The sequence below is a fragment of the Trypanosoma brucei genome, chromosome 9 (genome assembly GCF_000210295.1).
Source record: "Trypanosoma brucei gambiense DAL972 chromosome 9, complete sequence".
Taxonomy (NCBI): Eukaryota; Euglenozoa; class Kinetoplastea; order Trypanosomatida; family Trypanosomatidae; genus Trypanosoma; species Trypanosoma brucei.
Genome location: NC_026742.1, coordinates 398,403 through 424,027, shown reverse-complemented (window position 1 = coordinate 424,027; position 25,625 = coordinate 398,403). Strand labels below are relative to the sequence as shown.

Genomic DNA, 25,625 nt, shown 5'->3' with positions numbered 1-25,625 from the left:
CACAACCTGCATCCCGCACATCCGAGACCTTGGAGGGAAAATAAACGCGATCCCCGTTTGCCTAAGGTGGGTACGACGACGGAGACATCCGAGAACTGTTAGTAAGCGATAAAATAGCCCGCAACCTGATTTCACCGCTTCATATTGCAAGATCAAGTCATTTCCTCAGCCCCCACCGAGGCAAAGTGTCCCGCACCCCAAAACGCTGACTCATTTACCACGGTTCCGAAGCAAGCGCTGCTGTTGCATTTTGTTGAGGAGCTCTGAATGTGCTTGTAGCTCTACAGTGCGCCGCACCAACGGTTCCCTCGCCTCCAACTCATGTAGAAGAAATGCATTTCGTTCTACGAGGAACTCCTCGTACGAAACCCTCCTCTCTATCTCGAGACGGTTCCTAATGTACGTCACCAGGATAGCCCGGTGTGCTCGGTTGGCGTGTTCAGCAATGAACCGCCTTTGATCCATCTCGTTCATTACCATATCACGCTGCGCGGCTCGATCTCTGTCCCGCAGCAGCATTAACCGCCTATCTTTTCTAGAGTTAGCGCTCCACTCCACTGAAGAGAAATCGTCATCGCTCCCCATGAACGATGTCGTTCGTGCGTGGTCGAAGCGGGTACTCACCGTCGTCGCACTTACCTCTGGCAACGTCCAGGTCAGCGAGTTGGCTGAAAAACGATCGGCTGCCCTCCGCTCACTCCGTACTGTTACGATAGTTGTCGACGAACAGGAAAGGGGGTCAGAAAGCTCCGCCTCAGCGCACTCCTCCGCCGCTGGTCCATCCGTTGGTAAGCTGGGAGACTGTGTCATCACACTTGCTTCGTGAGGTGTTGGTTCCAGTTCAAGCATTTTCAGCACCTCTCCACGCGACTGATACTGGAGGATGTATACGTTGTTATCATCTTCAGTATCCCGTTCCACTCCACGGCCGCTATCATCGATGTCAACCGAAGTGTCGCTCTTCGCACAACAACTTCCCATCAACAACAGCACGCCGTTCTGCTAATTTCACTAAGAGTTTTGCCACCGTACTCTGACTTCTCCTCTTGCTGTAGATATTACCACACTTCTGACTTATTAAGTTGATCTTGACTTGAACACGCCCCAATTCGACCTTTTCTTTCCTCTTCTCAATTCACAACTAGCACCTTCGCACGCTTTTTCTTCGTCGCAATTTCGTTATTTGTCACTGTTTTAACCGCCTCCTCACTCTTAACTAACTGCATGAAACACAGGAACCAGCGGACGGCGCACCCTTATCGCTCGCCCTCCCCTTCCCGAGACTACAGGACAGTACAAAATTATTGATCCTTTGCCTTTCCCCCACTTTCCCGTCACTCCCTCAGTTATTCCACTTGTGACTGAACCTTGTGACTCACTGCGCACTTATCCCCCTCACTCCGCTCCAGTTTTGATGGGAACACGGGCTTAGCTTTTGTTAGAATATCAGTGGTGATAGTTCCACCCTCCTCTACTTTCTCCAAAGTTCGCTCTTCTTTTGGTACCCTCTACCTAGAGCACACTTCCAGAGTATAGTGGCGCAGAAAAATATAGAAGAGGTAGCGATTCAACAGAGGAAAGGAAAAGAGGACACATCCGCCCCCGTGCAACACACTTAACAAATGCTGTGCAAGTCAAGGAGCTAATGCAACATATTTGTGAAGAACTGAGTAGAACCAGAAAGTCACGCACTACATTCTTGGTACGATTCCTCCCCCACCCCCTTACTCTCCCTTGATACGCTTCACCCGTTCCACAATCCGCCGCTCTATCGCCTCTTTGCGAGCCCCTTCCGCGGCCTGTCTTTCCACCTCACGATGACGCCGGTCGAAAGCATCCCCCAGTGAGCCGGGTCGTACTTGAAATGCGGAGGCGAATCTCTCCGCAGTCTTTTGTGCCAACTCTGCTGCCCCCAAACGTCTTGCCTCTTGAGCCTCCTCCATGTAATTACGGAGTAGCGACCCATGAAGTGTTGCGCACTCTCGGCTAATCACATCAGGTGGTACGCCAGCAGCCTCACGCTCCTCGCGGTAAAGAAGGACCTTTAGTTTGATGGCACGTAGGGACCTGTGATGTTCCAGCTGTCCTGAAAGTTCTTTGTTCTCCTTTGCCGACCGCAACGCCTCCAGTGGATTCGCCTTCGCCGTTGTTAGCATACCATCCGTGTACTCAGCGGGAGTGAATTTTGCCAGCTGTGTGACCGCCGACCTACTACGCTGCACGTAACCACTGAGGCCCGTCCCTTTGACGTTGATCGGAGCGATGCCATTATACATCGCGCACTACGTCGCGCCTAAAAACCGCTGGTGTATACTCTTCGCTCTCACCTACCGGCACAAAGAGGGCTCAACACACGACACACGCCCCTCGCCCCTGTAACCTGTGCCTGTGCCTGCGCCGTCAGAAAGTGACAAACTGTTGGCTGTCGAATCTTCAACCGCCCAGGGCAAAAAACTAAACAATGTTTACGTTGCTAACAAAAGTGGTGAAATGAAGAAAATGCTTAAACGTGGGAGAGGAAACAAGACACCCGATCGGGCGGAGGTCGCTAGAGCCCAGCACGACCACGGTATGGCAGCAAAACGTGTGTCACATATTGCTTGTCTTATTATTTACTGAAAGAAGTAATAGGATTGCCACTCAAGCAAAACGATATCGGCTCGATACGCCTAGACGCACTTGTGTGTGATAAATATGTATATACGCGTGTACATGTGGCTGAGGCGCTATGAAATAAATTCCTCCAATAGCGCTCTGTCAAGCAGGAGCCTTTCACCATAATGTTTCTCAAGTTTTGTGAGCAGATCGAAAGACCTCTGCAACAGCTGCTCGCGCGCCTGCACAAAACGAAGCTCATGTGCGCTATGACGCTCCACAGGATATCGTATTGCCACTTCATCCATCTCCCATCGCTCAGAAACTTTCGCCTGAGTTCTCCAAGGGCATTGTCGTAACTGCATGAAGAGTGGCTCCCCTTCGTATAAGTGATCCTGAAACTTCCGCGTGGAGGTTTCATGAAATATGGAGGGGTCCCGGGGACTCCATATCTGCCAGCGACGCCGCACGTCGGTTGCGTCAACACCAACACTCCAGTGAGATGGGGTGCGCGGAACTAGTAGCGGGTCGTAACGCACCGGGTCATCGCCGCCTCTGGGACCACTACCGTCGTCTCCATATTCTACGGTGAAACTCTCCCGACGCCGAACCTCCGCACGTGGTGGTTGCGATTTATCCAGTGTTCGCCGCTCGTAACTGCAGTCAATGCTAATGTATACGTCGTACGTGTTCTGTTGCCTGCGTGCAGCTTCGAGTGACGTCACAGACTGTTTGCTAATGTCAATGCCGATATCTTTCATGACTTTAACTGCAAGCGGATGTATGGTTGACTCGTGATGCACACCGCCGCTCTTTATAAATATGGTTCCCGCTGTCAGTCGACGGAGAATACCCTCCGCCATCTGTGTTCGAGCACGGTTCGTCAACCCGGCAATCAAAATACCGCGGCTGCTGGTGGACATCCTAACACCTCTTCACTCCTCTGGGCACTGCAGAGGGTAACCTTTTTACGCACCAGCAACAGTGCTCAATCCAAACAGCTACACAATCAGGCAACCACGGCAAAGCAATAAAAAACAATAAAATGAATCAATTTTATTATTGGACAGAGTGCAAGTTACCGTCGGCGGCGTTAGAGTCGCCAGTCATCCCCCTATAACACCCTTACCCCTTAGTTGACCTCCAATTGAAGCCTCTTTCCGCCGAGCCAAACACTGCGGCAGCACAAAAACAGATCAAGTAAATCCCCATTTTCTCCTATAGGAGACCCCGTCCCATGAAGCGTGAAGTCCTTGGTAATACCATATTTGCGGCAGTTACTTACGCCGCGGTGCAATTTGAACGTCAAAAAAAGCAGGTTTTATTGACCCGATTTTAACGATGCCGTCTAGTTGCGTATCCTCCTGAAGCTGCTTCAGCACTGCGGAGTGAAGGGCAGAGTTCCCGCCACGGCTGTGCTTGCCACTGCCAGTGACAATTTGCAGGTTACTCACACCTTTCTGCTGGCACAACTTCACACGACGTCGCACTACCTCGATCGCCTCCTCAACGTGGAAGCCATGGAGGTCAAGCGTGACGACTGGGCTACTATACAGACGCTCCCGCTCCAGTGCGACCATCGCAATGCGGTTGAGACGCTGATACTGGGCACCAAGTTCTTTCCCATGACGACTAAGAGTCTTGGCGGCTTCGCCGTCACCACGTCGGTATGCCGCTGCAGCGTGCTTGAGCACGCGGATACGACAACTGTTGATGATATACGCCTGCTCTCGCACCCGTCGCCAATCACCAAACTCTCGTACCTCGTTCTTCACACTGTTGTAAAACGCCTCTACTTCCTCGCGTGATGGACTGCTCACCGGAAACTGGAACGACACCTTCTTCGGTTCATCTTCTTCGGACGTTCGCTTCGTCGTAACAACAACCTTTCCGCGAGCCGGACAGGGGTGGCTATCAGCAACAACGTCTCCCGCCACCAACATATCCTTGGTCATATCATTCAATATACCGCTTGCCACGAGAAAATTGCCATCAGCAGTCCCGAAGGCATTCTGTACCACGTCCTTGGGAAGTCCCGGGTACATGCCGCACAACTTCTCCACGCGAGCCTCTTCGCTTCCCTTAACTTTACCGCTCCAGGCGGTCCCATAAGCCTTCGCTGTTACTGAACCACTTTGGCAAAGCAAAATGTCGTAGGCCTCTCCGTATTCCCCTCCACATCGATCCAACACCGCTTGAATCGACGGTGTGTCTACGCCTGGAAACAGCGTGCAGAGTGTGAGAAACCACTCGTGTTTGTCCCGGATTGCGGCCTCCTTCTCCTCATCCTCGTCTTCCAAGCGGCTTGCTAGGAAGCAAAGATCGATATCCTCAGTGGAATCAATATTACTCACTCGGTTTATGACGTCGGCGGCGTAATGGGGATCACCGTCAGCGCAGCGAAGGGCGTGCAGCAACAAATATGGTTCGGCGCTTGGGAACGCCTCAATCAAACTCAGAAGCGAGGTAAACTCATTGTCCCCGCTCTGGTCAGGTGCCATCGGATCTTCATCGTGCTCCCCCCGCTGGGTACCGCCCTCGGGTGCGTCATCCACACGCGCGGTCGGAAGAAAATCCGAGAGGGAAACACCGGTTGGTTGGTATCTTTCCCCATCCTTAACCTCCCCATCATCAGCTTGACACCACCGCGCTCTTGTCACATCCTTCAACACCTTCTCGCCGCCTTGGCTAGCGTCATCGCAGCCTCCACCCCATAAATCAGGTCGAACACGTCTCAAATATTCCGCATCGCTTTCATGCCGGTACTTGCAGGAACCTTCCCTCGCACATCTTCCGTTCAGAAAGAACACGCAAACGTCTGCGTCCCTCTCTGCATGCAGGCAGTTCTTTCCGTATTTACAGCAACCGCGCTGCGCTATACAGGGGTGTTTATTCCTTGAGATAGCCCTAGAAGTTACTGAAAGTGGGACGGGAGAGGTTGGTGCGACCTCTTCGAAAGCCTGTTTCTGCGCATTTTGCCTTACTGCATCCAAGAATGGAGTTGGGGTGGTACCGATAACGGAAGTAGCACGCGACTGCCAATCTAGAGCTCTGGGATCCGTATACGTAGGTTCCGAGCCCTGGATGAGATTAAAGCGGCATGGCTCAGGAGCCGCACCGGCAAACTGGGAAGACGATTCCTCGTCAACACACTGTATCACATCCCCAACAAACACCCCATTGCCACATGACCTGGATATACGGATGGTGCCCGACTGGTGCTTAACTATTCCACTACTTGTCTCCGGACGCTGGTCGGCCCGTATGTCTACTCCATCAACATAGTGTCGTCTCTTGCAGAAGTTTCCATACAAGCAAGTACCATTGAAGTAGTTGATGCAGACATCACCCGGGTAGTCACGAAGTCGACAGAACTTTCCATATTGGCATTTTTTGTATTGCACTATACACGGGTGTTTCCTTTGCTTCACCTCAGCACCGTCACCCACGCGGTCATCATTACCGCTCAACTTTGGCTTTTCTGCCAATGATTTCACCGGAACCTGTTGTTCTTTCACTTTTTTGTTCTGCAGAATTCTCAGGGCAACGTCAAAGTCTCCATTAGCCTCCTTAAGTGCCTCTGTTGCCTTGCTTTTACTAAAATTAAGCGATATTAAATTTTTAATGGCGTCGTCCTTCCTTCCCATCCCGGTAATGCAAAAGAAGGACTTCCGCGCGTGCGGTGCACACGAAAAAAAAACGAAAAGAGGAGGTTGATAGGCAAGGGAACGAGAGTAAGGGGCGCGTTGTGTGAAAAGGATAAATCACCCTGCGATTAATAGTAGTGGACCTGCTGAATGTGCTACCAATCGAGTTATTTATACATACGCTCCCACACACAAGACCCAAAGTATCTTGTGAGGTTTACATCACTCCGTGGAAACAGTAAACGATGCCCCCTTCCCCAATGGATCCCTTTTCAGTCCTTCTATCCGCCTCATTGCGCATACACACTTTCATTTCTCCCCCCCCCCCGCACTCTCGTCCATTGTCCCTTCTCCTTCTGATGGCTTTCTGTAGTTTCCACCTCCCAGAGGGGACGCAACCGTTGACACACCTGCTCAAAGAAAGAAACACATTAGTTCCACCTGTGACGCTTTATGTACAAGAGGGCCGTCGACCCTGTGTGAGCATGAAGCCAGGAAGGGACAGAAAGGGGGGGGGTTGAAGCACGTGAAAAGAAGAAGTTTAGAAAGGACGGGCCGCCAACCGAGAGCGATTTCCAAGAAATGCACATTAGATGAGAAAATGAAAAGCTTGGCAAGCCGGGTCAGGACGAAGGCTGTCAAAGAAATTCTCCGCATAACAACACTCCCATCTTTTCCCTATCTCACTTTCCCCGTCTACAGTTTCTAAAGCACCTCTAATCACTCTGTAAGGTCAATCACACCGCAGTCACTTATGGTTATCACCTTTTTCGGACACTGATTGTGTTTCACATCTACTGCGTGGATAGCATGTACGACTTCCAAGCCGTCGACCACACGGCCAAACGCCACGTAGCGGCCGTTCATCCATTGCATGGCCTTCATTGTGATGTAAAAAGAAGATGCGTTGGTGTCTCCGCCGTCATTGCACATTCCAAGCACCCCAACCCTATCGTGGGGGAATGGCATAAGACTCATTCGGGAAGTAACGACCGTAAATGGAATATCCACCCCGGCCACTCCCTCCACTGATGTCACCGCCCATCACCCACGCTCCATGCAAAGTGCGGAAGAAGGTTGAATTTTTGTAGCTTAGTATTGGCACCTGCTCTTCTCCCTCGTCCGCATCCCGACTCAGGTCGCCCTTACAGAGGTGCCAGAAGTTGCTGCAGGTGTGGGGCACTACGCGCGAGTAAAGTTCAAACGTAACGCGCCCGTGGACCATCTCACCAATGCTTATTTCCATCCAGCAGTAAGTGTTCCCCCGCTCCCGAAGGTAATTCTTCCACGAAAGATGCGCCATATTTTCGTAAGAGTCAGGTCTCTCGGGTGGGATGTTAAGAACTCGAAAGCAAGTTGCCTTCTGCATCATGTTCAGGAAGTCATCCCCGGACATTGCCTCGCCCTCTCCGTTGGCGGGGCCGGTGTGCCCATCGGCGCCCACAAGGACGATGACCTCCATTCCACCGTCCTCTATCTTCTTACTGTTTAACAGCTGCTCTCTACGACTGTAGAACTCGCAAGGCATCTCACGGAATATATCTACATAAAATTCATCACTGTACTCTTCTGCCACATACTGAGCGACCTCCGCGCACTTCTGGAACAACGGGTTGCTAACAAGACCGCAGACGGTGTAGTTGCGCCTCTTATTTAACGAGTCCCCGGCGATTGCCATAGACAGGGACGGAGACAGCACTCGCCCAGATACCAACAACAAATGGAACTACAGGTGCTCCCGGTATTACTCCACTCTGCCGGCTCCACTGTTTAATGCACACGGAGGCACTTCAACTTCCTAGAAGACCGTTGTGCGGCTTCTCTGCACAAAGCGTTGATTAAAGGAGCGAGGTAGTCAAATAAATGGGGAAAACACGAAGGGAATAGAACGCATCAAGGTTATTTTCAACTTCACTGCTGCCATTAATACCACCATTATAATTTACCACTCCATAGCTACCTCCAAACCCAAATTTTGTAATTGACAAACACATATTCACAAAGAACAATAGCAGATACCACATCCACCAAACAAGCCAGTTCGTTTCGTAGCTTTAGAAACAGCGAATTGTCACCACAAACACAGGCACCAGAGTACACCGTCTTCACTAACGGCGAGCCTATCCATTCAGCCAACGCTTCAGAGCATCGTAGCGCTCGCTACCCTCATCCCCATCAAGCACAACAGCCGCGCAGGAACCAAGCAATGACCAAATGCCTCCAAGTGACACCGCTGTGAAAACCAGGGCCGCTCCGGAGAGGGGAGACTTCTGGAACAGCAACTCGGCGTCTTCACGCAGCGTCGAGCCAAATGCGGGTTGTTGCGGTTTCACAGGGGTGGAACGGAAGATCCAAGAGAAATAATTGGGACTCGCAACACGCTCAACGGCCTGTACACCCAGTTCGCTTTGTATATCATCAAGATTTGTGCAATTTACGTAGAAGTCAGCGATCGCAAACCCTCCAAGGAAGCTGAAGGCTGTTCGGCGGATGCGCAACATACAGCGGAGTAAGCAGCAAGCTACTAAGAATGAAGAGAAAAGAGTTGGAGCAAAACCGCCACGACACGGTTTACTCACCCTTCCAACCACACGAAACTTTCCGTGGACAGTACGCCAAAAAGAAATCCCGTGCAAGTCGTGACTCTCTGCGTACAAGCCGTTGACGTTTACTCCGAAGAAACCAGAGAAAAAAGGTTAACACAGAAAGAAAAAGGCTGTGAAACATTGTTACCACCCTCCGTTGCATGGTAACAGTGTCATGACGCCCAGTGAGGTTACAAGCTCTCAAGCAGCAAGAAAGAAGCGATAAGTAGAATTAATGTGGTAAAAAGAAACCTGCATTGGAATGAGGGGAACAGAAATTAAAAAGGGTGCCTGCACAAGTCAATTTGTATCTTCAACTTTTCACCTTCGGACGAGCTCCTTTTAAATTAGTTTCCAGAAGCTGATCCATAGAAGAACATTTCGTAAACAAAAGCATCAGACGGTATATTCAACGGTAACAGAATTTGCTTCGATATCTCATGCGTTCCTAAGTACGCACTCAGAAGTTTTCCACCCGGAAACCCAATTTTCGCGAACAGAATGACCTTGTTTGATTTTTTTCTCAGTTCATTCGGCACGTCAAGTGTGACTACGCATGTGGTTGGGTCTGATGTTTTGTCCACCGTATACGAAGTTGAGGGCAAGATTTGTGCATCCCCCAAAAGCAACACACTGGTGGAATTATCGTATGTCGGCTCAGTCAGGGCAACGCCACCCACAGTGCAAACAAGTGATTCATTCTCAGAGGGGTTTAGTATCGACAAACAAGTGACGTGCGTCCATGTAACGTTGTCCGGAATTACGTAACGAACAATCTGCCAATTTCCCACAGTTGCTACGACAATTATTCTCTCTGGGGATGCAAGCTGCTCGTCAAACACGACCCGTGTCGTGGAAGAGCCATTTACACCCTCGACACACACGCAGCGCACGGAGTGCGCTTGCGCATCTACGGCGTTACACAACCAGGCAATGTCAAGGAATGCCAGCGCGTCGGACGTCTTCTCACCGTCAGCTGCTCCGACTTCAAGACGTACCTTCCATCGCATAAGTGGAACGGTAGCGTTTGGCGGAGCGGCGAAGCTCATGCTACGGTTACCCATCCACACCTGTTTTGTCGACCAATCGAGGGGCACAGTCTGTCCATCTTTATTGGTGTGGCACCCATCTTTACCCACCACTTCGAACGGCAGCACACACCATGGATCCCCCTCCGCCCCACCGCGCACCAGCTTGTAACAAGGCTTTATGTGTGTCTGCGAAATTTGGCACCACTCAGGGAAAAAAAGATCAGTGTCATCATTACTGCACTTTACACCGCTTCCAAGGCTATTTTGATTGGAAACGCAACCCAAAACAGGAGCTCCATTCACGAAGAATTGTGTTCCAACTTCGTCAAGGAAGCACGTCCATACCGGCAAAGTGTCCAACTCAAGATACTTGGTAGTCCATATATCCTGCATTTTACTCCACATGTGCGCGTCGTTACGGTGAAAAATTTCGCGACAGCCATTTCCTACGCATTCAGAAGTCCAACCAGGCGCGAAAATGGCAATGGAAAGCTTTGCACCAGATGCACAGTCTGCAGCTTTATGGCTATCGTATCCTCCGCCTCCGTAGACACCACGGCCAAATATGTCAACACCAACAAACACATCGCGATTTCTTTGCCCCGCAATCGCAGTGGATAAAGGGAGACTGTACGGTCTCCAGCCATAGTTTGTGAACAAGCCGTTGCAGACATCAAAAAAGGGCTTATTCTTGGACGTTAGACCGTTCTGATACGAAACAATTCCCTCCACAGTGACAGCATCGTACCAGAATACAAAGCGCTCCCCAGAGTTAGGCGGTCGCGATTTGTTGAGGGATTTCTTTAACATAGCCACGAACGTTATCAAGCGCTTTGCAAGGGTTTCATCTAAATTTGTTTCGATATTCATAAGGTATCCATCAAAGTTGTGTGCATCACATAAATCCACCAACTTCCTAATGGTGGACGCCGAACTTTGGGCATCATGTAGAATCTTGCGAAGAGTTAAGCTTTCGCCTTCGGTAATAAACGTTCCAAGGGCTGGAACCCCCTCGCGGTGGGCGTAGCTGATCCACTCCTTTGGGGGAACCGTAACGAAGTTGTGCGAGAAGTAAACAAAGTAGTCCACATGATGCCAGTAACTTACCGTATAGCTACAATTCACCACCGACGGGACGAGAGCTGATGCACCCTTCATCAGTCTATTACAGACAGCGAAGTGCTCGTAGTCAGTTGGAAGATAGCCACCCTTCATGTCATGGCAAATTAAAAGCCTCGGACCATCTTCCACACTGGCCTGCACGCGGCGGCGACACGGCGCTGCTGGGGTAATTGCTCCAGGTGATGTAGGGGACCAATTCATCAAGTCTTCAAGCGAAGAGATAGGTTTCACAGCGTCGTGCATTATGACCTCCATTGCCCTGTCTCCTGGATCACTCGCGTTTGACGTAAGGGGGGGAACTGGGTATTTTTCTTTATGGAAAGTCCCTATATTTGGATCTCCCTCTACTGCGCAAAACTCTGATTGATACTCACTTTCCACCAACTCAATCAACTCGGTGATGTGGGTCACCATTATGGCCAGAACATCTTCACTGCCGTCCGCATCACTCAGGAACCACACAGCTTGATTCAACGTCGGGTGCTGCAACAGACGGAACCCACAGAGACGCAGTATATCGGCTGCACCAAACTCTTCCAGAGGTGCTATTTTCGACTTATACTCCTTATCTTGAGTAGAAAGCGTCCTGTACTTGAGTTGAGTTGGATTCCTCAGGATATTTGTTATGACCATCCGAAGCAGGATAAGTGCTCCCATCGTCGTGTTAAAGCCTTCCCGCGTCCCTGACGAGAGCAATTCATTACTCTGCAGCATCGCACGGACAAGCATTACTTCTTCATGCTCCTCCACTGAGAGATGAGATTTCTCCGAGTTCAGGCCAGTTGCAACGTCGAGGGAGGTAGAGGAATCACTCACAGTGGGCGTTTCAGTGGTGTTTGATACTTTCTTCCGCGGTGAAGTAGAAAGTTGTGATGTCTTTGCGGATGCTTCCAAGCCTCTGGTGGCCATTTCCAGCATGGGTTTAAGCATGCGGCCAAGGGGAGTATCCAGCACAGTGGGAATCATATCGCGGATTTCACTAGGAATGTCACGCTCTACGAGAAACTGCGCTGCCGCTTGCGTGAAGTGGTTACAATTTCGGTTAAGGAGATTGTAGTGTGTTGGGCCAAATGTATCAAGCCTTCGCTGCTTAACCCATTCAAGAAACTCGCCTTCGCCTTTCGTTGTTGTACCGAGTGTTTCTACCCGTTTTGGCGTGCCAAAGTGAGATCCACCGGGTGAGGAGTGAACAATGCCAACCCCGCCGTCAAAATAGTACTCCTTTCCATACACAACAATTCCAGTGTGCCATATTGCTTCCAAATGGCGCCCTATCAACATGAGGCTCATGGACTCCGCCATCCCTCCGCTGAGGTCGTAGCAATACAACTGCACAAGAGATGTGGCCATGGTTAAAGTCTGAAGGAACACTGCGCACGGCCTTCTTTCACAGCCAAAAGAGAAAGTTGAGTTTCAAAGAGTTATACAATCACTTTTTTTTTTTACAACTTGTTTCACTTTAAGAGGAAGCCGCCGGCCCTTGTCCAGGTGAACGAGCAAAACAAAGGCTACGGGAGATGACGGGGTGGATAAGGTGAGGACATTAGCCAGTTGCAAGGTGATGAATTGCACCTCTGCATGGCTCAGTTACAGTATAGACACCACCGCGCGTAATATGGGTGCCGAGAACAACAAACAGTCGGACAAAGGACATCAACAGCAGTGAAGTATGAAAAACTCCGTAGTGAGGGGCGAAAAAACGTGAGCATTTATTACGGCACAAGTATTCTCAATGGATGAACAAAATCATGAGGTTTTCCCTCCCCTCCAACTGGCGCTGCACTCGATACTTTCTCCATCCGGGAAGCTCCCTCATTCATCGCGCAGCAGGGGCACAAACTACAGCTCTCTTTTTTTCACGTAACACAGTAACTCTAGGTAAATGACGGGGACGCAGATGCGCAATCAGCCGACGTACAACCGGGCACCTTGGTAGGTTACGATCGTAACCAGATCCAAAGCCAATTCACCTCAGCTTCTGCATCGCAAAGGTGCATAGAAGTTTCATTAACGCAACAGACGTTCCTGGTAGCTACGGAGTGGCAACAGCCAACCTTGTGAACCCGTAGGAAAAAGATCGTTTGAGCAAAACAGCAGGACACGACGAGAAGCGAACCCGCGGACGTCGAATCCTGTCCCTTGTAGTGAACCCGCGAAACGACAAAAGTACTCGGAACTTCCACCCGATTCGCCCACTTCTACGGTTACGGCTGCCGAGGTCACGTTGAGACCTCGCGCCGGTGGCAGACAAAAGGGACACACTTCCACATCACGTCAGGACCCAAGCTAACTAGCTGTGCAACCTGCAAAACAATTGCCGCCAAGTGCTATCGTCAACCGTATCCCCGACCCCCCCCCTTTTCTTTGAGCTTGGCCCGAGGAAAATGACGGTGTTAGTGAACCCAGCAATGTCCCGATGCATAATTACGGAGGTAGTGACAACAATTTGAGAGTCTTCCCTTTCTTCCACACGGAATAAGGGACCCAACTCTCTCGCCGAACCTGCCGTGTCCACTGCACCCCCTCCTTCAAACTACGATCTCTTTTTTTTCCAGCGCCGCGCCTCCCCAGCTACCTCGAGTCCAACCACCTCTCGCGGTGATGTTTTACTTTGCCCCCCGCTAAGGGAACACAACGCCACTGGTTAGCTGCGATACCTCCATCCGTCACCGAATCCCGACGAGCACGCGCTCCCGGGGTACATATATACGTTTACATACCACCCTTTGTTTGTCTACAGAGTGTTCGTAACAAGCTTGCAGAAACGACTCAACGGTGCGGGAGTGGGAAAGAGGGTGTGGCCCCATGATTCCTGTTAATCAAGGACATAAAACTACTTGCTGCAGTGGTGGAAAAAAGGGACCCAGAGAGTTGAGCCGTTGAGACAATATCAACACGTGACGCATCGCAAGCCCGTTGTTGCATGCACATCGCAGAATGATAGCAAACGGAAGCTCCGGGTGGTGGTCGTAAGTCTGCGCTTGTAAATTCCAAAATATAACGAGAGAGGTACTACAGCTAACACATGCATGCATTTTATTCAGGGGGGGAGAACATTTTCGAACTAAATGGCGCCGCTCCACAACAGTGAAATAACCAAAAATTGTGTTCCCTTACCGGGTACATTGGAGGCAGTCGTGGATACGACGAGAGGGAAAGCCCCTGTTCATATACAAATCTATACGCATTGTCTATCGTTTCGAACCTATATGGGAACGAAGAGCTCCTTTGCTGAACCAAACTTTCGCTCCGCAGCCTCAATTTCACTCAGCTCGTTTTCTATCTTCGACCTCCTTTCCTTGATTGATTGTGTATCATAGCGGATGGGAATTTTGTGAAGTTCCATTTCCAACTCGCGTCGCCTAGCGGCAAGCTTTTCAAGTGTTTCCTTCCTTTCTTCCTCGCTTACGAGACGATGCCCCGGGGGATATCTGGCTATTTCCCTCTGTCGTTCTGCTTCACGTTGCGTGGCCTCCTTCTGTGCTGCCAGCTCAGCCTTCCGCTGCAGTAAGTATTTTGGCACGATTCCCCGTTGGGTGTCGGATGCATTGGCTGAGCCTGACAACCGCTGTTGTTGCTGTTGAGTGTGCTCCTGTTTCTTTTGTGGCGGCGCAGCAACGGGGGGCAGCTTCTGCACCTTTTGCCTAGGAGGTTGTGCAGGCCTTGGCTTCCCTTCTTGCTTGCAGCTAGCATTGTGTCTCATAGCTTCACTCTCCATAAAAGTATGACATTGCGCCCTTTCACCATCGCACTCGCGTATATACACTTTTATCTGCACGTCGCTGGCGGGTTTACCGACAACTCGCCCATACCCATGGGACTGCACGTGGCTGTACTGCTCCTTCTGGCGACACAGAGCCTCCTTGGCACGCTGTTCCTCTACTGCTGCTTCTCGGAGGCGTTCGCGGTTCAGCTGCTGCTGCTCCTTTATCTGAAGGAAATTCAGCCTGGCGGCACCGGTCGGCATAGGCTATAGGGGCAAAACCGCACTTAAACTGACTTCACTCCCGTGTGTACGGGACTCTCGCACAAATGAAATGCTTTCAACTTGTAAAGCTACTCTGCGCTTTTCCTATGGTCTCCACAAGTGTGCTTCCTTCCTTAAATGCACGGGAACGGTGTTAACGCAATGCAAATCAGAAAACCAGAGTCTGCACGAAGCAGAACGAACAGAGATCCCACAATTGTTGCCAATGAACGCAAGCAAGAAAGCTACCTTCATCAGTTGGATGCGATGTGGCGAGAACACACACACACACACACACACGTTCCCCTCCCCGGAACGCGGTGAAATTCCGCTCCATTTTCCCTTTACTACACTCTGAGAAAACGCCATACACCAGTGCACAGCCGAAGCTTTTAAGAAAAAAAAAAAGATGCCAGTGGGACTTACCATCCTGATTTGTTATTCCCATACCCCACTGACTTCCCCCCGTGGTGCTGTGAAAAAAGGGGTATGACTCGCTGTACTGTGCCCCTTTTCTCCGGAACTCTTAGTTGTCTTTGATGATATCTCTTAATTTTTGTCTCAGCATTCCAGGGTTAGCTCCAATCACATGTCCAAGCATTTTTCCGCTCCGCGCGATAATGAAGGTAGGGAGCTGTAACACCCTGCACTTGGACACTATTTCAGAATTGTTGTCGGCATCCACTTTGGCAAACTTCACCGTTGGAAATTCGTACGCAATCTTCTCCATAGGTCTCTCGATAGTTTTGCATGGACCGCACCACACGGCAGTAAACCAAGCCACTGTGAGAATGTCTTCGCTCATTATGTTTCTGAACTGTTCCACGCTATAAACATCCACTACCGACATTTTCCCCTTACTTCGAACTGAGTTACTCCGCTTTGCCTGGCTCGGTCACACGAGCACGTCTTACGCGGTGTGGACTCGTACTTTCTACCCACTCGAAGGTGATGCGAGCGATACGTGGGCGGTTCACTTTTCACGCCCCGTGCAATCGACACGACGACAACCCTAGAGGGGAAAAAACTTCAATGAATAGGTTGCTAAGCAGCCCGAAGGTAGGAAAGACAAAAGTACGAAAGGCACAATACAAACAAGATGAGGAAGTAAACACTAGGGTGCGATCAGGATCCGGTGGCAACATAGCATATATCTAGTACACCATGGGGCCCACCTCGAACAACGACCATCATGTGCCGTGTTAATTAATGTTATATGAGTTGATAGTTTCGCCGCGTGGACAAATTCCTTGTTGTCCACCTCAGCCGCTCCCAGCCACCCTGAGGGTATCATTCTGCTTTGATGAAGCGAAATGAACGAAATCTTCCAGTTCATACCCATCCGGCAGAAAGCGTTCGCCCTCGCTAAGCCTCCTTACAAGGATAGGGATCCCATCGTCGCAACGCTTTCTCTTCCCTGCAGACTTCTTGTCCACGACAAAGGACCAACGCTTGTAGAAGTTGACAACGCTTGCATTTAATGGGCTCAAGGTGACCTCGCTGCCACCTTGCCGCCTGAGCCATTCCATAGCAATAAACATCATAAATGAGCCCAGACCTTGGCCACGATACTCTTGGAGGCATGCAATGAGCGGGATCCATCCAGTGGAGTCAATTGATACAATCCCTATTATGCGTTTAGTTTCGCTGTTCACTGCAGAAACACGAAAATCGGCCGAAAAGGCATTTACAACTAGTTCAGTACAGCCGGATAGGTAGCTGCACGCTTCCAAAATACATAAAGACCACCCTTTTCTGTCTTCCGCAGTTGTACAACGGAGGGTTACGGCACCGCTGGTGATACAATAGGGGACTTGCGGTTGGCTGGGTAACTGAACGTCTTTTCGTTGTGCCTTTGATTTGAATATGACAGGAGAAGCTGACAAACGAAATCCACACTTTTTAAACAGATTCGTCAAACCATCCGTCCGCATAGCCTCTATGTGATTTATCATGTTTGCCCGACAGAAGCTATCTACATGGTGCAACAGAGAACGGCCCACGTGTCTCCCACGGAAGCGATTCAAAACGGATATCCATGCAACTGAGACGGTTTTTGATGCTATGAAGCTCATATTTACAACAACATAGCCCATGATCCCGGTCTCCGCAGATTCCTCACTTCCAACAGCAATAAAAATTACTGACAACGACGAATCGCTCGCTACATCCAAAACTTGTGGTAACAGTGAGGCGCCACTCACAAGCCGCTCACGGACCTCTACCCACTCGCTGTTATATGCGGTGCGGTTCCTGATATGTCTGATCGTAAACTGCTCGCCGTCTGCGGTGCGGTACCGGTGTGGGGGAATAATGCGAGCCGCTCGGTTCATTCCATGCACGCCAATGACTTGTTCCCACGCTATCAGATTTTAACCGATGCTTTTAGATATAGCATGTGGACCCATCGCAAAAAGGAGTAAAGAAGTGAAAACACGAAAAGAAAATCTTCATTCTAGCAGCGAGTAAGTATATAAACAGCGACGGAGGAAGAGCGAGGAAAGCAAAGGTCAAACAACACCCGTTCAGTTCTTTCACCAACGTGTACCGTCCATCGACCCTAGTCTTACAACCGGTCGACGCGAGGCACTCGCTCCCGCAAGCAACACCCGGAGAAAAACTAGAAGAGACACACGACAAAGCTACCTCATGACAGGGTGCGCGTTGGGATTCATTGATATCAGCCCGGTATCAGCGGGTCGTCCACTTCACATGGCCATCCAAGTTTTTTAAATGTCTTCTCCATTTGGGTGGGAAGAGGGGCAGTGACACAAATAAACTCCCCCGCCGTATTTTTGTAGGGTAATTGAATTTTGCGATGATGTAGATGAAGTGGCAAACCCTTGTTTTCAGGATCCCAAAAAAGCGACAGCGACGATGGAAAGGCCGCGTCGCCTCCATACTTAGCATCCCCCAACACCGGACAGCGCAGGGCATGTGCTGCCATAATTCGTTCCTGGTGGCGACGGGTTGTTAGCGGATAAAAGGAAATAAAGCTACCAAACTCTAGGGCGCTTGCATTGACAACAAACTCAGCGATAGCCACTTTGGACGTCTTGGTTGGCGAAGGCCTTGCAACGATAATATCGCCTTTATTCCCCCTGGTTATGTCAAAGTGCATACGCACCCTACCATAATTAACCGTTGGTTTACCAACGCAGAAACTCCAGTACACACTATTGGGTACCACCCGCTTCACAAACATTCGACCCAGCATACGATGTGCATTTCTTGTCCTAGCTAGCACAACGCACCCACTAGTTTCCCTGTCTAGGTTATGACAAACAACTGGCTTCGCAACGTTCGTGAATTTCCAGGCTGGCAACATCGCAGCTATACTCATCTCCTGAGGGTCGTCTGTCGGCATCATAGGTAAACCATGGGGCTTGTTTATTACTATAACATGCTCGTTTTTAAATAGCACCATATTATGAGCCATTTCTCGTGCAGTAGCTGACAACTTAAACTTCGGCCCGTCAGTCTCCTCTAGGACACCACTGGGGGGAGCAAGTTGCTTCTCCCAGAAGGCTCGTGTTGGTACGACAAGCAGTTCATCGAACTCCAATCTGTCTGTGAGACGAGTAAATTTCTTTTTCCCGTTCTTCCTATACCTATATATGTGTCCCTGCTGCACCAATCTTTTGATAGTTTCGTAGTCCCACTGGGGATAATGGCATGTAAGAAAGCTGTCAACACGTTCCCCAAACCATTCCTGAGTCACGACGTGATACTGAAGGTCATCAGATTTTTCCGAAAGAGTCTGTCTAGCCCTCAGAGAGAGCGGCCGATATCGAGCATGCGACTTTTCGACCTCCTGAACCGGTGCCTGGGGGGCAACGTCGGGCAAGTGTTGAATGGCAGCGGGACGCCAACATGAGAGTAGACGAACGGCATGCAACATGTAGTCTTCTATAATACAAACACAATGGTGGAAGGTCGTGTTTTTTTTTTAAAAAAAAGAAAAGGAATCCTGGTTACAGAAATAGAAACCGACAGCAGGCCGGTCACCCCTCCACTCCTCCGGGAAAAAGTTTTTTCCTTTGAAAGCGAAGCGCACTTTTTCACCTGTTAGCTGAGCTTTCGCTCGTCCGCCGCCTCCGGCCCCAAATTTAGTCCAATATCTGACATCATTTCCGCATACTTCGGTGCATAGTCCGGCTTCCATCCCCTAATCGAATCGGGTGCACGGACCTTCATGGTCTCCATTTTTTGACCAAGGCGGCTCTCATGTAATTTGAGAAGTTCACCTCGGAGATACATCATACGATACTTTTGATAGATTTGTTCGCGGTTCACCTCGTGGGCACAATCATTGAGGGCGTCCCTATGGGGACGGCAGTCCGTTAAGTCATATGGCTTGACGCTATTGACACATGTTTCATACTTTTTGATGAACTCCCAGCACCTTCGCGCGGTATCCTCTTTCATACGCTGCAGTATGCCATCGTGAATACGATGTTGCAAATGTCGTTGAATATGAGGGGGTGTTCGAGCGAGCATCTCCTCCAGCTCTTCGTTAAGCTCTTTGTCAGTGTCGTCATAGCCTATTTTGTCAGACTTGTCGTAGTACGACATAATCTGCACTCGCAGAAGATAATGCCAGATGGAAAAAATGAAAGATCATTGGGGGGAGAAAATGAATAGCAAAACAACTAGCCGAGTAGTGTTGAACGTTATTTGAAAAATTGAGGAACAAGTAACATCTGCGGTCCTGTGGTTAATCCCTCCTGTTGAACTGCTCTTCTCAGAATCGTGGAGGATAGTGTGTCCTTTATTAATGCAAGTCGTGTCCTTCATTACTCATATTTAAAAAGGGGAGACACGGCATACCGCAACCCCCAGTTTCTTGTATTTGGCATGCAGTCCGGAAACCATTGGGTGTTCAACTGAAGGCTCAACGAATGTTGTGTTCTGGCAGAAAACAGGGTAACCATCAGGTATCTAGCAAATAGGTCGACAAGTTTCATGGGTCCTATGGGAAGCCCCGCGCAACGAATCATATTCAACAGCCAGTCTTCCGCGCATCAGCCTCCGCTTGTTTTCTGCGCATCCGCTCGGCATCAGCTTCTTTTCGTTGGGCGAAAGTTAATCCGTCGTCCCGTTGCCCCTTTGTCTTCTCCTTCTTTTTCAAGTTCTTTTCGCGAGCAAGTTCCCGTTGGTTGCCGCGCGACATTTGTAAATTTGGTTCAGCAAAAATATGGGTACCGCCTTCAGCCTACTGGAAGAAAAAACTGCACACATAGCAGCAACAGCGATGTAACAAGAAGAGTTGCATAAAGCCTTTTAACTCCACATCACAACCACCAAAATATCAAGAATAATAGTAACTTTCTACTGAATGCTTATGATGAAACTAAAAGGAAAATAGCCGTGATGAGCCAACCGCGGCCACTCAGTAAGGATTGCCGTTAAACGGAGCATATAACAACCTGCCAATGTATCGTTCAACTGGAATATTGATGAATTTCATTAGTATCCTTGGAACGACACTTTAACGAGCGGCCATTTCAGCCTTCGTCTTCAACGTGGAAATAACTCAAGTGGCAGCACGTCACATGCACCTCAGCACTCCCAAAGGAATACAAAATAAAAGGGAGCGTGAGAACTAATTCCTTCCCGATTTCCGGGTGTGAATTATTGCACTCCCCCATCGCAAGGGTGATCCCTTGAATGCATTCCCTTGTGTTTTCACGCCAGATTCTGTGCGGCAACGGGATCTCGAACAGACATTCAGTTCTGAAATGCGGGCATGCATATGTAGCCAATCGAACCGATAACAATCTGCTTTCGCAGACACGCGCATATAAGCAACAATGTAGATTTTGACATAGTTAGCATCAATCAGCAGTTGAATTCAACTGTTATCTGTGTGGCCAAACAATATTAACAACAAAGAATAAGGCACCCCTCCCCCAAGGAAGTGATGCACTGACGAGATGTTCTTCCAGTTCAAAGGGGGAAATCAATTTTACCATCATTCTTCATGCCGCCAACATCTCGGTTAGAGCCTCTAACTCTTTTTCCTTCTGGTTGTGCATTCTGTCGACACTGTCGGGCCAACACAGAAAGTGCATTAACAAAGTAACATCACTGAAGAGAGAAATCTGTTCCAGTTTCATTACAACAGGCAAAAAAGACACTCAACTTCAACGCCACTTTTTGGTTCCCAAGTATACGCGTATATGACGTTGTGGTTTGAACCACATCTAACAAAGACGGCACACCCATTCGTACAACATATCTCCCTCTTCACTATTTTTCTTAGTATTCATGCACCTTTCATGGAAGCTAGGGCAAAGGAAGAGTGTCCACCAACAACAAACCTGAGTATTTCGCATGATCAGCAAAACAAGTGTGACGTATCAGCAGCTACAATCTCGTGCGAGGTAAAGAAGTTCGAAGAGTTTATTAAAATCACTGCTTGTGAGGCTGCGGACCTACGTACCTTTCCTTACATGGCAAAGGTTAAAGTCGGAGCACTCAACCAGACTCGTTACTAGTTTTGCGACACTCCAGTAAAGTTGAAACCCCGCACTCCAAAGTTCCCCAGAAAAAGAAGCCTCGATGTTTATTTTCAATACTTGGTGTAACTGGCTGGTAGCACAGCAGCATGCCCCCCGCGAAGCAAATCGATAAGCTCAGGCTGTTCAGGAGGAGGGGTCAGGAGTTATGGAATCGTGGCAGGTACACCAGTCGGGGCGACCGCAAATCATAACTAAAAAGACCTAGACGTCATGGTGCTACTCTATCTTTCCCTTCGATGGCGCAACAGTAGACGCAGTCACCAACAGTTTATATAGAAAACAACAGTAGGCAACATCATTGGTACGACCAGTGCAAGCAAGTTCCCATCACCAACAAATACAACGAAGGGACAGTGCGAAGTTGTGTTATTACGGACATTCTCACATGGAGTTTAGCCTTAAAGTAATAGTGCCGGTCACAAGACAGATCAACATGACAAAATGGTCCATTTTTCTTTTTCTTTTATCTTTACAAATTGTTCCACACTGACAAAAAACTAGTCAGCGATGGAACCAACTTTTTCCGAGACACGGAAGGGTCGCTCAGCTCGTAAATTGAAAAGGCCCACTCATTAACTGTTACATCCTCCAGAAGAGTAAAGTCGAGCCCGCTGGGTGATTTCTTACAATAGGCTTGCAGAGCCGCGAGTCCCTCATCCTTCGCAACAACACCTAACTGACGACAGTAACTCCCTGGAGTTCTTTCACCAGCGAAGGTCAAGAGAAGCATGTCGATTGACCTCTGTTTGATGAATTCAATGCAATTTGATGACACACTACTCACACCATGGACGGATAGTAATTCGTCAGAACGACACGAAATACTGCTTATTCCAACTCGCAATATCTTGTTTTCAGCACTAATAAAGGGAAATTCAAAGTTTTTATAGTCCCGCCGTAGGTGCTGAGGAACAGTGAGGCAGTGGATATCATTTTTCCACGCCATTAGTTCTTTAAACATGCCCGTCAGGTAGTCGCCGCAATCGTCCCGCCCAACCAGCAGCCTGGAGGCCAAAATGTCTCGTTCAGTTACCCTCTTTTGCGACGGTTCAAAGTTTACAGTATCTACTACAATTGGGGCTAAGAGGAGCTCAGGGCACGGAACCTCCAACCCCGCCTCGTTGAAAAGTTCTGCAACAAGGGTGCAAGCCGAACCCGTCTTGCAAATCCTTCGGAGGCATTTGGTCTGATCCACGTATAGTTGCTCATCTTCGTGATGGTCGACCACACCCACGATCCTTTCTCCCAAATAAACCTGCTCAGGACTTAGCTTGTTGTGATCATACAAAACGATGGGAAGCTTCATTTGATGTAGGTCCAGGAAATCCACACCATTCCCACTTTGCTTGACTGAGTAAATACTGTCTGTAGAAACGTTGTGTCGTGACAGTAACTTAACCACATCTTGTCGCAGTGGTAAGTCATCCTTTTCGAAGTTTAGTACAGGAACGTAACTACCAACACCAAATACGTCACGCTTTTCCAGGTACATCGCCAGAAATATAGAGCCAATCACGGTGTCCATGTCACCTCCTTCGTTACCCATCACAAGAACGGAATCCTGGCGAGCTGCTAACGCTCGTACACCGCGCTTAAGGAACTCATTCACCACTGCCGTCATATCTTAAGGCCGGAAAGTGCCCAAAGCGTAGGACAAAATATAATTGAAGAAAAACTCACAACAATAATCAGAGGCAGTTGTACAAAAAACGAGGAAAAAAATGACAACCCATTCTAAACTTTAAAGTTGAGCCCAGGAAATCATACCTTGCCAGCAGTGAATACAACACTTAGTCATTTCACATGGAAGGGACCGATTTAAAAAAATTACACCTGACCGCCCGCAAGTTTCTACAATCTCCAGGTAACACTTTACCAAACCCATCAATAGCATCAAAAAAAAAAAATGCCGACGTCACCATCCATTAACGTAAGAAGCGCACACATCTGTAAAGCTGATGGTGAAATGCATCAACGAGCGAGGGCACACCGACAAGAGTCACATAAACCACGGTGCTGACCCGCACCCCCACTTCCCCACACATAGGCATGACAACAAGAAAAAAAGACTGTACCCCACCGAATAAGGCCCACAGAACTATGTCCCAACGTTCTTATTCACTAACAACTGCCGGCACCGGCATAAAATGCACCGACCTCGGCAATACATCACCACCGCACTGCCCACCACCCCCAACACACACGCACCCCCTCCTGTCATTACCTGCGATTGCGTTCCTACTGCTGACTCTCCTTCTCAATCCTTGTGCGCCATGCACACCCTTGGTTGGACTGCTATAAAACTCGTTTTCAGACGCCGCAGACATCGGGCTCCATCGTATTAGCCGTATCTTTCAGCCATCGAGCACACCCCCCCCCCCGCGCTCTCCCACACAACCACACGTGCACGCATTGGGTGTCGCTCGTTTCGGATAGCGGCGCCCCTCTGTGTTTGATGGCGCGCACTCTCGGGTGTTTGGGCGTCCTGGACAGTCACGCGCATACAAAGGATATGCACAATCCCTGACATTCCCATTGCGTTCTGAGGCGTTTTTCCAACTCGTTCCTTGTCCAACCCTTTCTACAAATTTTTTTCCCCGTCGCATGAGCAACCCACGTTAATCGCTGGAACGATACCGCATCACTGCCCGGGCGTATCACTGGGCGCCAAACGTTTATCCACCACGCGAGGTATGAGCTGTTCCGACTAAACTTCACATTATGTGTGTGTGTGTGTGTGTGTGTAGGGGGCGGCGACTCCTCATTATTTGCTCTATTCTGCACCAACCGCGTCTCTAATTCGGTTGATGCAGTTGCTCAGCCATCCCAGATATCATCCGAACCGTTTCGTTGCGCCAGAAGAAAAACCAAGCGGGAAATTTCTCTTGTCTCCGCGTCGCCTTCATATCTTTCCTAGCGGAAGGGGTATGAGAGAAAGCGTTGATACCGTGCGTGACGGCCCTCAAACTGCTGCGTTAAAATTGAAGTATTCACCGCTGATGCCTTTTGAATCGACAACTATATCACGGTATTAGTGCCGCACGGAGGGTGTTCCGGTTGTAGACCCGCCCCCGTAGCCGGGTAATTAGTTTCAATAAAAATTAGAGCAATAGAAAACATAATGCACTTATAGGGGCATATTCCTAACGAGCTGCACCGATCCCTTCTCCATATAGGGCGAAGGACGTTACCTTTTATACGTGTTGGTTCCGCCTTTAAAGAAAAGAGGGACGATGCGAATTTGTTGAACGTCTCTAACCCGGACCCCACCCTTTGCCTTGTATGCCGTTTCTCTTAGAGGCCTTTCAAGCACAATCTTCATTGCAGCCCTCCCTCCTCGGAAGTCACGTGGCAGCTTACCGATCCTTCTGCGTAACTCAGCCGTCTTTCTGCCTTATCAAATATGAAAGTTCCTCCACCGCTCGGCATATCCAATTCAGCAGAACCTTCTGTTCAGGTTTGGTGGTGGATGGCAACGGACACCTCTATTTTCCTCTTCGCACGGCGCATCTTCCCTCAGCCCACTCGAGGGATAGGGCCGTGCTTGCAACCCCGAAAACGATCCACACTAAGCTTTCCTTTTGCGGTAAGTCTTCCCCACTTTGTTACACTAACACTTGGCAGCATCCAACTCATTATGCATAGGGTAGTCCAGAAGGTCCGGCTTTTCTTATGACTTCACTGAATGTTTAATCGACGGCTTCCCATTTCAGGTAACATTCCACTCCCCTCTTGCAAACTACACCCCTAACGATGATCAGCTGAGCCAACTCAACCGCATCTTCCCCGCTCTCTCCACCCGTCACGCCTGTGATCATGTTGGTTACTTGCCGTCGTGACCCCACCGCATTCTTCCAAAAAAATGAGGGAAAATGTGGCGGTGCTCGATTCCCTGCATGATCGTTTCCCTGCCGCTCCGAGTCGGGGTGTACGCAGTGCTCGGGTTATTGAATCCCACACTGTCGAGAAAGGAGTTCTCAATTTAAGAAGCCTTGTCGGTAGTAGCCTTCTCTTTTTCGTTTTGAATAGTGCAGGACCATATTCTTTTTCCTGATGTGAACAGAACGCCACAAACCTCGGATTGTCAATAGGTGGCGAGAGGAATATAGTTTTGCTTTGACGTGGTTGTCGGAGCTTGTCAGGGTCACAGTAGC

General features: G+C 49.4%; 17 protein-coding genes across 17 annotated transcripts; 2 read left to right on the top strand and 15 right to left on the bottom strand.

Annotated features, from left to right (window-relative positions):
* Window positions 1-210: 210 nt before the first annotated feature.
* Window positions 211-981, bottom strand: TbgDal_IX1780 (hypothetical protein, conserved; the record flags this gene model as incomplete). The annotated part of the gene is made up of 1 exon (XM_011778072.1): window positions 211-981. One exon carries the CDS (start codon window positions 979-981, stop codon window positions 211-213), a length of 771 nt encoding a protein of 256 aa, XP_011776374.1.
* Window positions 982-1,724: 743 nt separating this feature from the next.
* TbgDal_IX1770 (hypothetical protein, conserved) lies at window positions 1,725-2,276 on the bottom strand (the record flags this gene model as incomplete). The annotated part of the gene is made up of 1 exon (XM_011778071.1): window positions 1,725-2,276. One exon carries the CDS (start codon window positions 2,274-2,276, stop codon window positions 1,725-1,727), a length of 552 nt encoding a protein of 183 aa, XP_011776373.1.
* Window positions 2,277-2,726: 450 nt separating this feature from the next.
* On the bottom strand, window positions 2,727-3,518 carry TbgDal_IX1760 (hypothetical protein, conserved; the record flags this gene model as incomplete). The annotated part of the gene is made up of 1 exon (XM_011778070.1): window positions 2,727-3,518. The coding sequence occupies one exon, from the start codon at window positions 3,516-3,518 to the stop codon at window positions 2,727-2,729; it is 792 nt and encodes a 263-aa protein (XP_011776372.1).
* A 354-nt stretch (window positions 3,519-3,872) lies between these two features.
* On the bottom strand, window positions 3,873-6,242 carry TbgDal_IX1750 (hypothetical protein, conserved; the record flags this gene model as incomplete). Its single annotated transcript, XM_011778069.1, has 1 exon — window positions 3,873-6,242. One exon carries the CDS (start codon window positions 6,240-6,242, stop codon window positions 3,873-3,875), a length of 2,370 nt encoding a protein of 789 aa, XP_011776371.1.
* A 949-nt stretch (window positions 6,243-7,191) lies between these two features.
* Window positions 7,192-7,920, bottom strand: TbgDal_IX1740 (cyclophilin type peptidyl-prolyl cis-trans isomerase, putative; the record flags this gene model as incomplete). The annotated part of the gene is made up of 1 exon (XM_011778068.1): window positions 7,192-7,920. The coding sequence occupies one exon, from the start codon at window positions 7,918-7,920 to the stop codon at window positions 7,192-7,194; it is 729 nt and encodes a 242-aa protein (XP_011776370.1).
* A 442-nt stretch (window positions 7,921-8,362) lies between these two features.
* On the bottom strand, window positions 8,363-8,743 carry TbgDal_IX1730 (hypothetical protein, conserved; the record flags this gene model as incomplete). Its single annotated transcript, XM_011778067.1, has 1 exon — window positions 8,363-8,743. The coding sequence occupies one exon, from the start codon at window positions 8,741-8,743 to the stop codon at window positions 8,363-8,365; it is 381 nt and encodes a 126-aa protein (XP_011776369.1).
* Window positions 8,744-9,174: 431 nt separating this feature from the next.
* TbgDal_IX1720 (endo-beta-N-acetylglucosaminidase, putative) lies at window positions 9,175-12,330 on the bottom strand (the record flags this gene model as incomplete). The annotated part of the gene is made up of 1 exon (XM_011778066.1): window positions 9,175-12,330. The coding sequence occupies one exon, from the start codon at window positions 12,328-12,330 to the stop codon at window positions 9,175-9,177; it is 3,156 nt and encodes a 1,051-aa protein (XP_011776368.1).
* Window positions 12,331-14,185: 1,855 nt separating this feature from the next.
* TbgDal_IX1710 (hypothetical protein, conserved) lies at window positions 14,186-14,947 on the bottom strand (the record flags this gene model as incomplete). The annotated part of the gene is made up of 1 exon (XM_011778065.1): window positions 14,186-14,947. One exon carries the CDS (start codon window positions 14,945-14,947, stop codon window positions 14,186-14,188), a length of 762 nt encoding a protein of 253 aa, XP_011776367.1.
* Window positions 14,948-15,052: 105 nt separating this feature from the next.
* Window positions 15,053-15,376, bottom strand: TbgDal_IX1700 (hypothetical protein, unlikely; the record flags this gene model as incomplete). The annotated part of the gene is made up of 1 exon (XM_011778064.1): window positions 15,053-15,376. The coding sequence occupies one exon, from the start codon at window positions 15,374-15,376 to the stop codon at window positions 15,053-15,055; it is 324 nt and encodes a 107-aa protein (XP_011776366.1).
* Window positions 15,377-15,473: 97 nt separating this feature from the next.
* TbgDal_IX1690 (thioredoxin) lies at window positions 15,474-15,797 on the bottom strand (the record flags this gene model as incomplete). The annotated part of the gene is made up of 1 exon (XM_011778063.1): window positions 15,474-15,797. The coding sequence occupies one exon, from the start codon at window positions 15,795-15,797 to the stop codon at window positions 15,474-15,476; it is 324 nt and encodes a 107-aa protein (XP_011776365.1).
* A 412-nt stretch (window positions 15,798-16,209) lies between these two features.
* TbgDal_IX1680 (N-acetyltransferase, putative) lies at window positions 16,210-17,280 on the bottom strand (the record flags this gene model as incomplete). The annotated part of the gene is made up of 1 exon (XM_011778062.1): window positions 16,210-17,280. The coding sequence occupies one exon, from the start codon at window positions 17,278-17,280 to the stop codon at window positions 16,210-16,212; it is 1,071 nt and encodes a 356-aa protein (XP_011776364.1).
* A 347-nt stretch (window positions 17,281-17,627) lies between these two features.
* TbgDal_IX1670 (pseudouridylate synthase, putative) lies at window positions 17,628-18,848 on the bottom strand (the record flags this gene model as incomplete). The annotated part of the gene is made up of 1 exon (XM_011778061.1): window positions 17,628-18,848. One exon carries the CDS (start codon window positions 18,846-18,848, stop codon window positions 17,628-17,630), a length of 1,221 nt encoding a protein of 406 aa, XP_011776363.1.
* Window positions 18,849-19,015: 167 nt separating this feature from the next.
* Window positions 19,016-19,522, bottom strand: TbgDal_IX1660 (hypothetical protein, conserved; the record flags this gene model as incomplete). The annotated part of the gene is made up of 1 exon (XM_011778060.1): window positions 19,016-19,522. One exon carries the CDS (start codon window positions 19,520-19,522, stop codon window positions 19,016-19,018), a length of 507 nt encoding a protein of 168 aa, XP_011776362.1.
* Window positions 19,523-19,949: 427 nt separating this feature from the next.
* Window positions 19,950-20,120, bottom strand: TbgDal_IX1650 (hypothetical protein, conserved; the record flags this gene model as incomplete). The annotated part of the gene is made up of 1 exon (XM_011778059.1): window positions 19,950-20,120. One exon carries the CDS (start codon window positions 20,118-20,120, stop codon window positions 19,950-19,952), a length of 171 nt encoding a protein of 56 aa, XP_011776361.1.
* Window positions 20,121-21,129: 1,009 nt separating this feature from the next.
* TbgDal_IX1640 (conserved hypothetical protein, unlikely) lies at window positions 21,130-21,447 on the top strand (the record flags this gene model as incomplete). Its single annotated transcript, XM_011778058.1, has 1 exon — window positions 21,130-21,447. The coding sequence occupies one exon, from the start codon at window positions 21,130-21,132 to the stop codon at window positions 21,445-21,447; it is 318 nt and encodes a 105-aa protein (XP_011776360.1).
* A 493-nt stretch (window positions 21,448-21,940) lies between these two features.
* On the bottom strand, window positions 21,941-23,092 carry TbgDal_IX1630 (acidocalcisomal exopolyphosphatase, putative; the record flags this gene model as incomplete). The annotated part of the gene is made up of 1 exon (XM_011778057.1): window positions 21,941-23,092. The coding sequence occupies one exon, from the start codon at window positions 23,090-23,092 to the stop codon at window positions 21,941-21,943; it is 1,152 nt and encodes a 383-aa protein (XP_011776359.1).
* Window positions 23,093-24,753: 1,661 nt separating this feature from the next.
* Window positions 24,754-25,116, top strand: TbgDal_IX1620 (hypothetical protein; the record flags this gene model as incomplete). Its single annotated transcript, XM_011778056.1, has 1 exon — window positions 24,754-25,116. One exon carries the CDS (start codon window positions 24,754-24,756, stop codon window positions 25,114-25,116), a length of 363 nt encoding a protein of 120 aa, XP_011776358.1.
* Window positions 25,117-25,625: the final 509 nt, after the last annotated feature.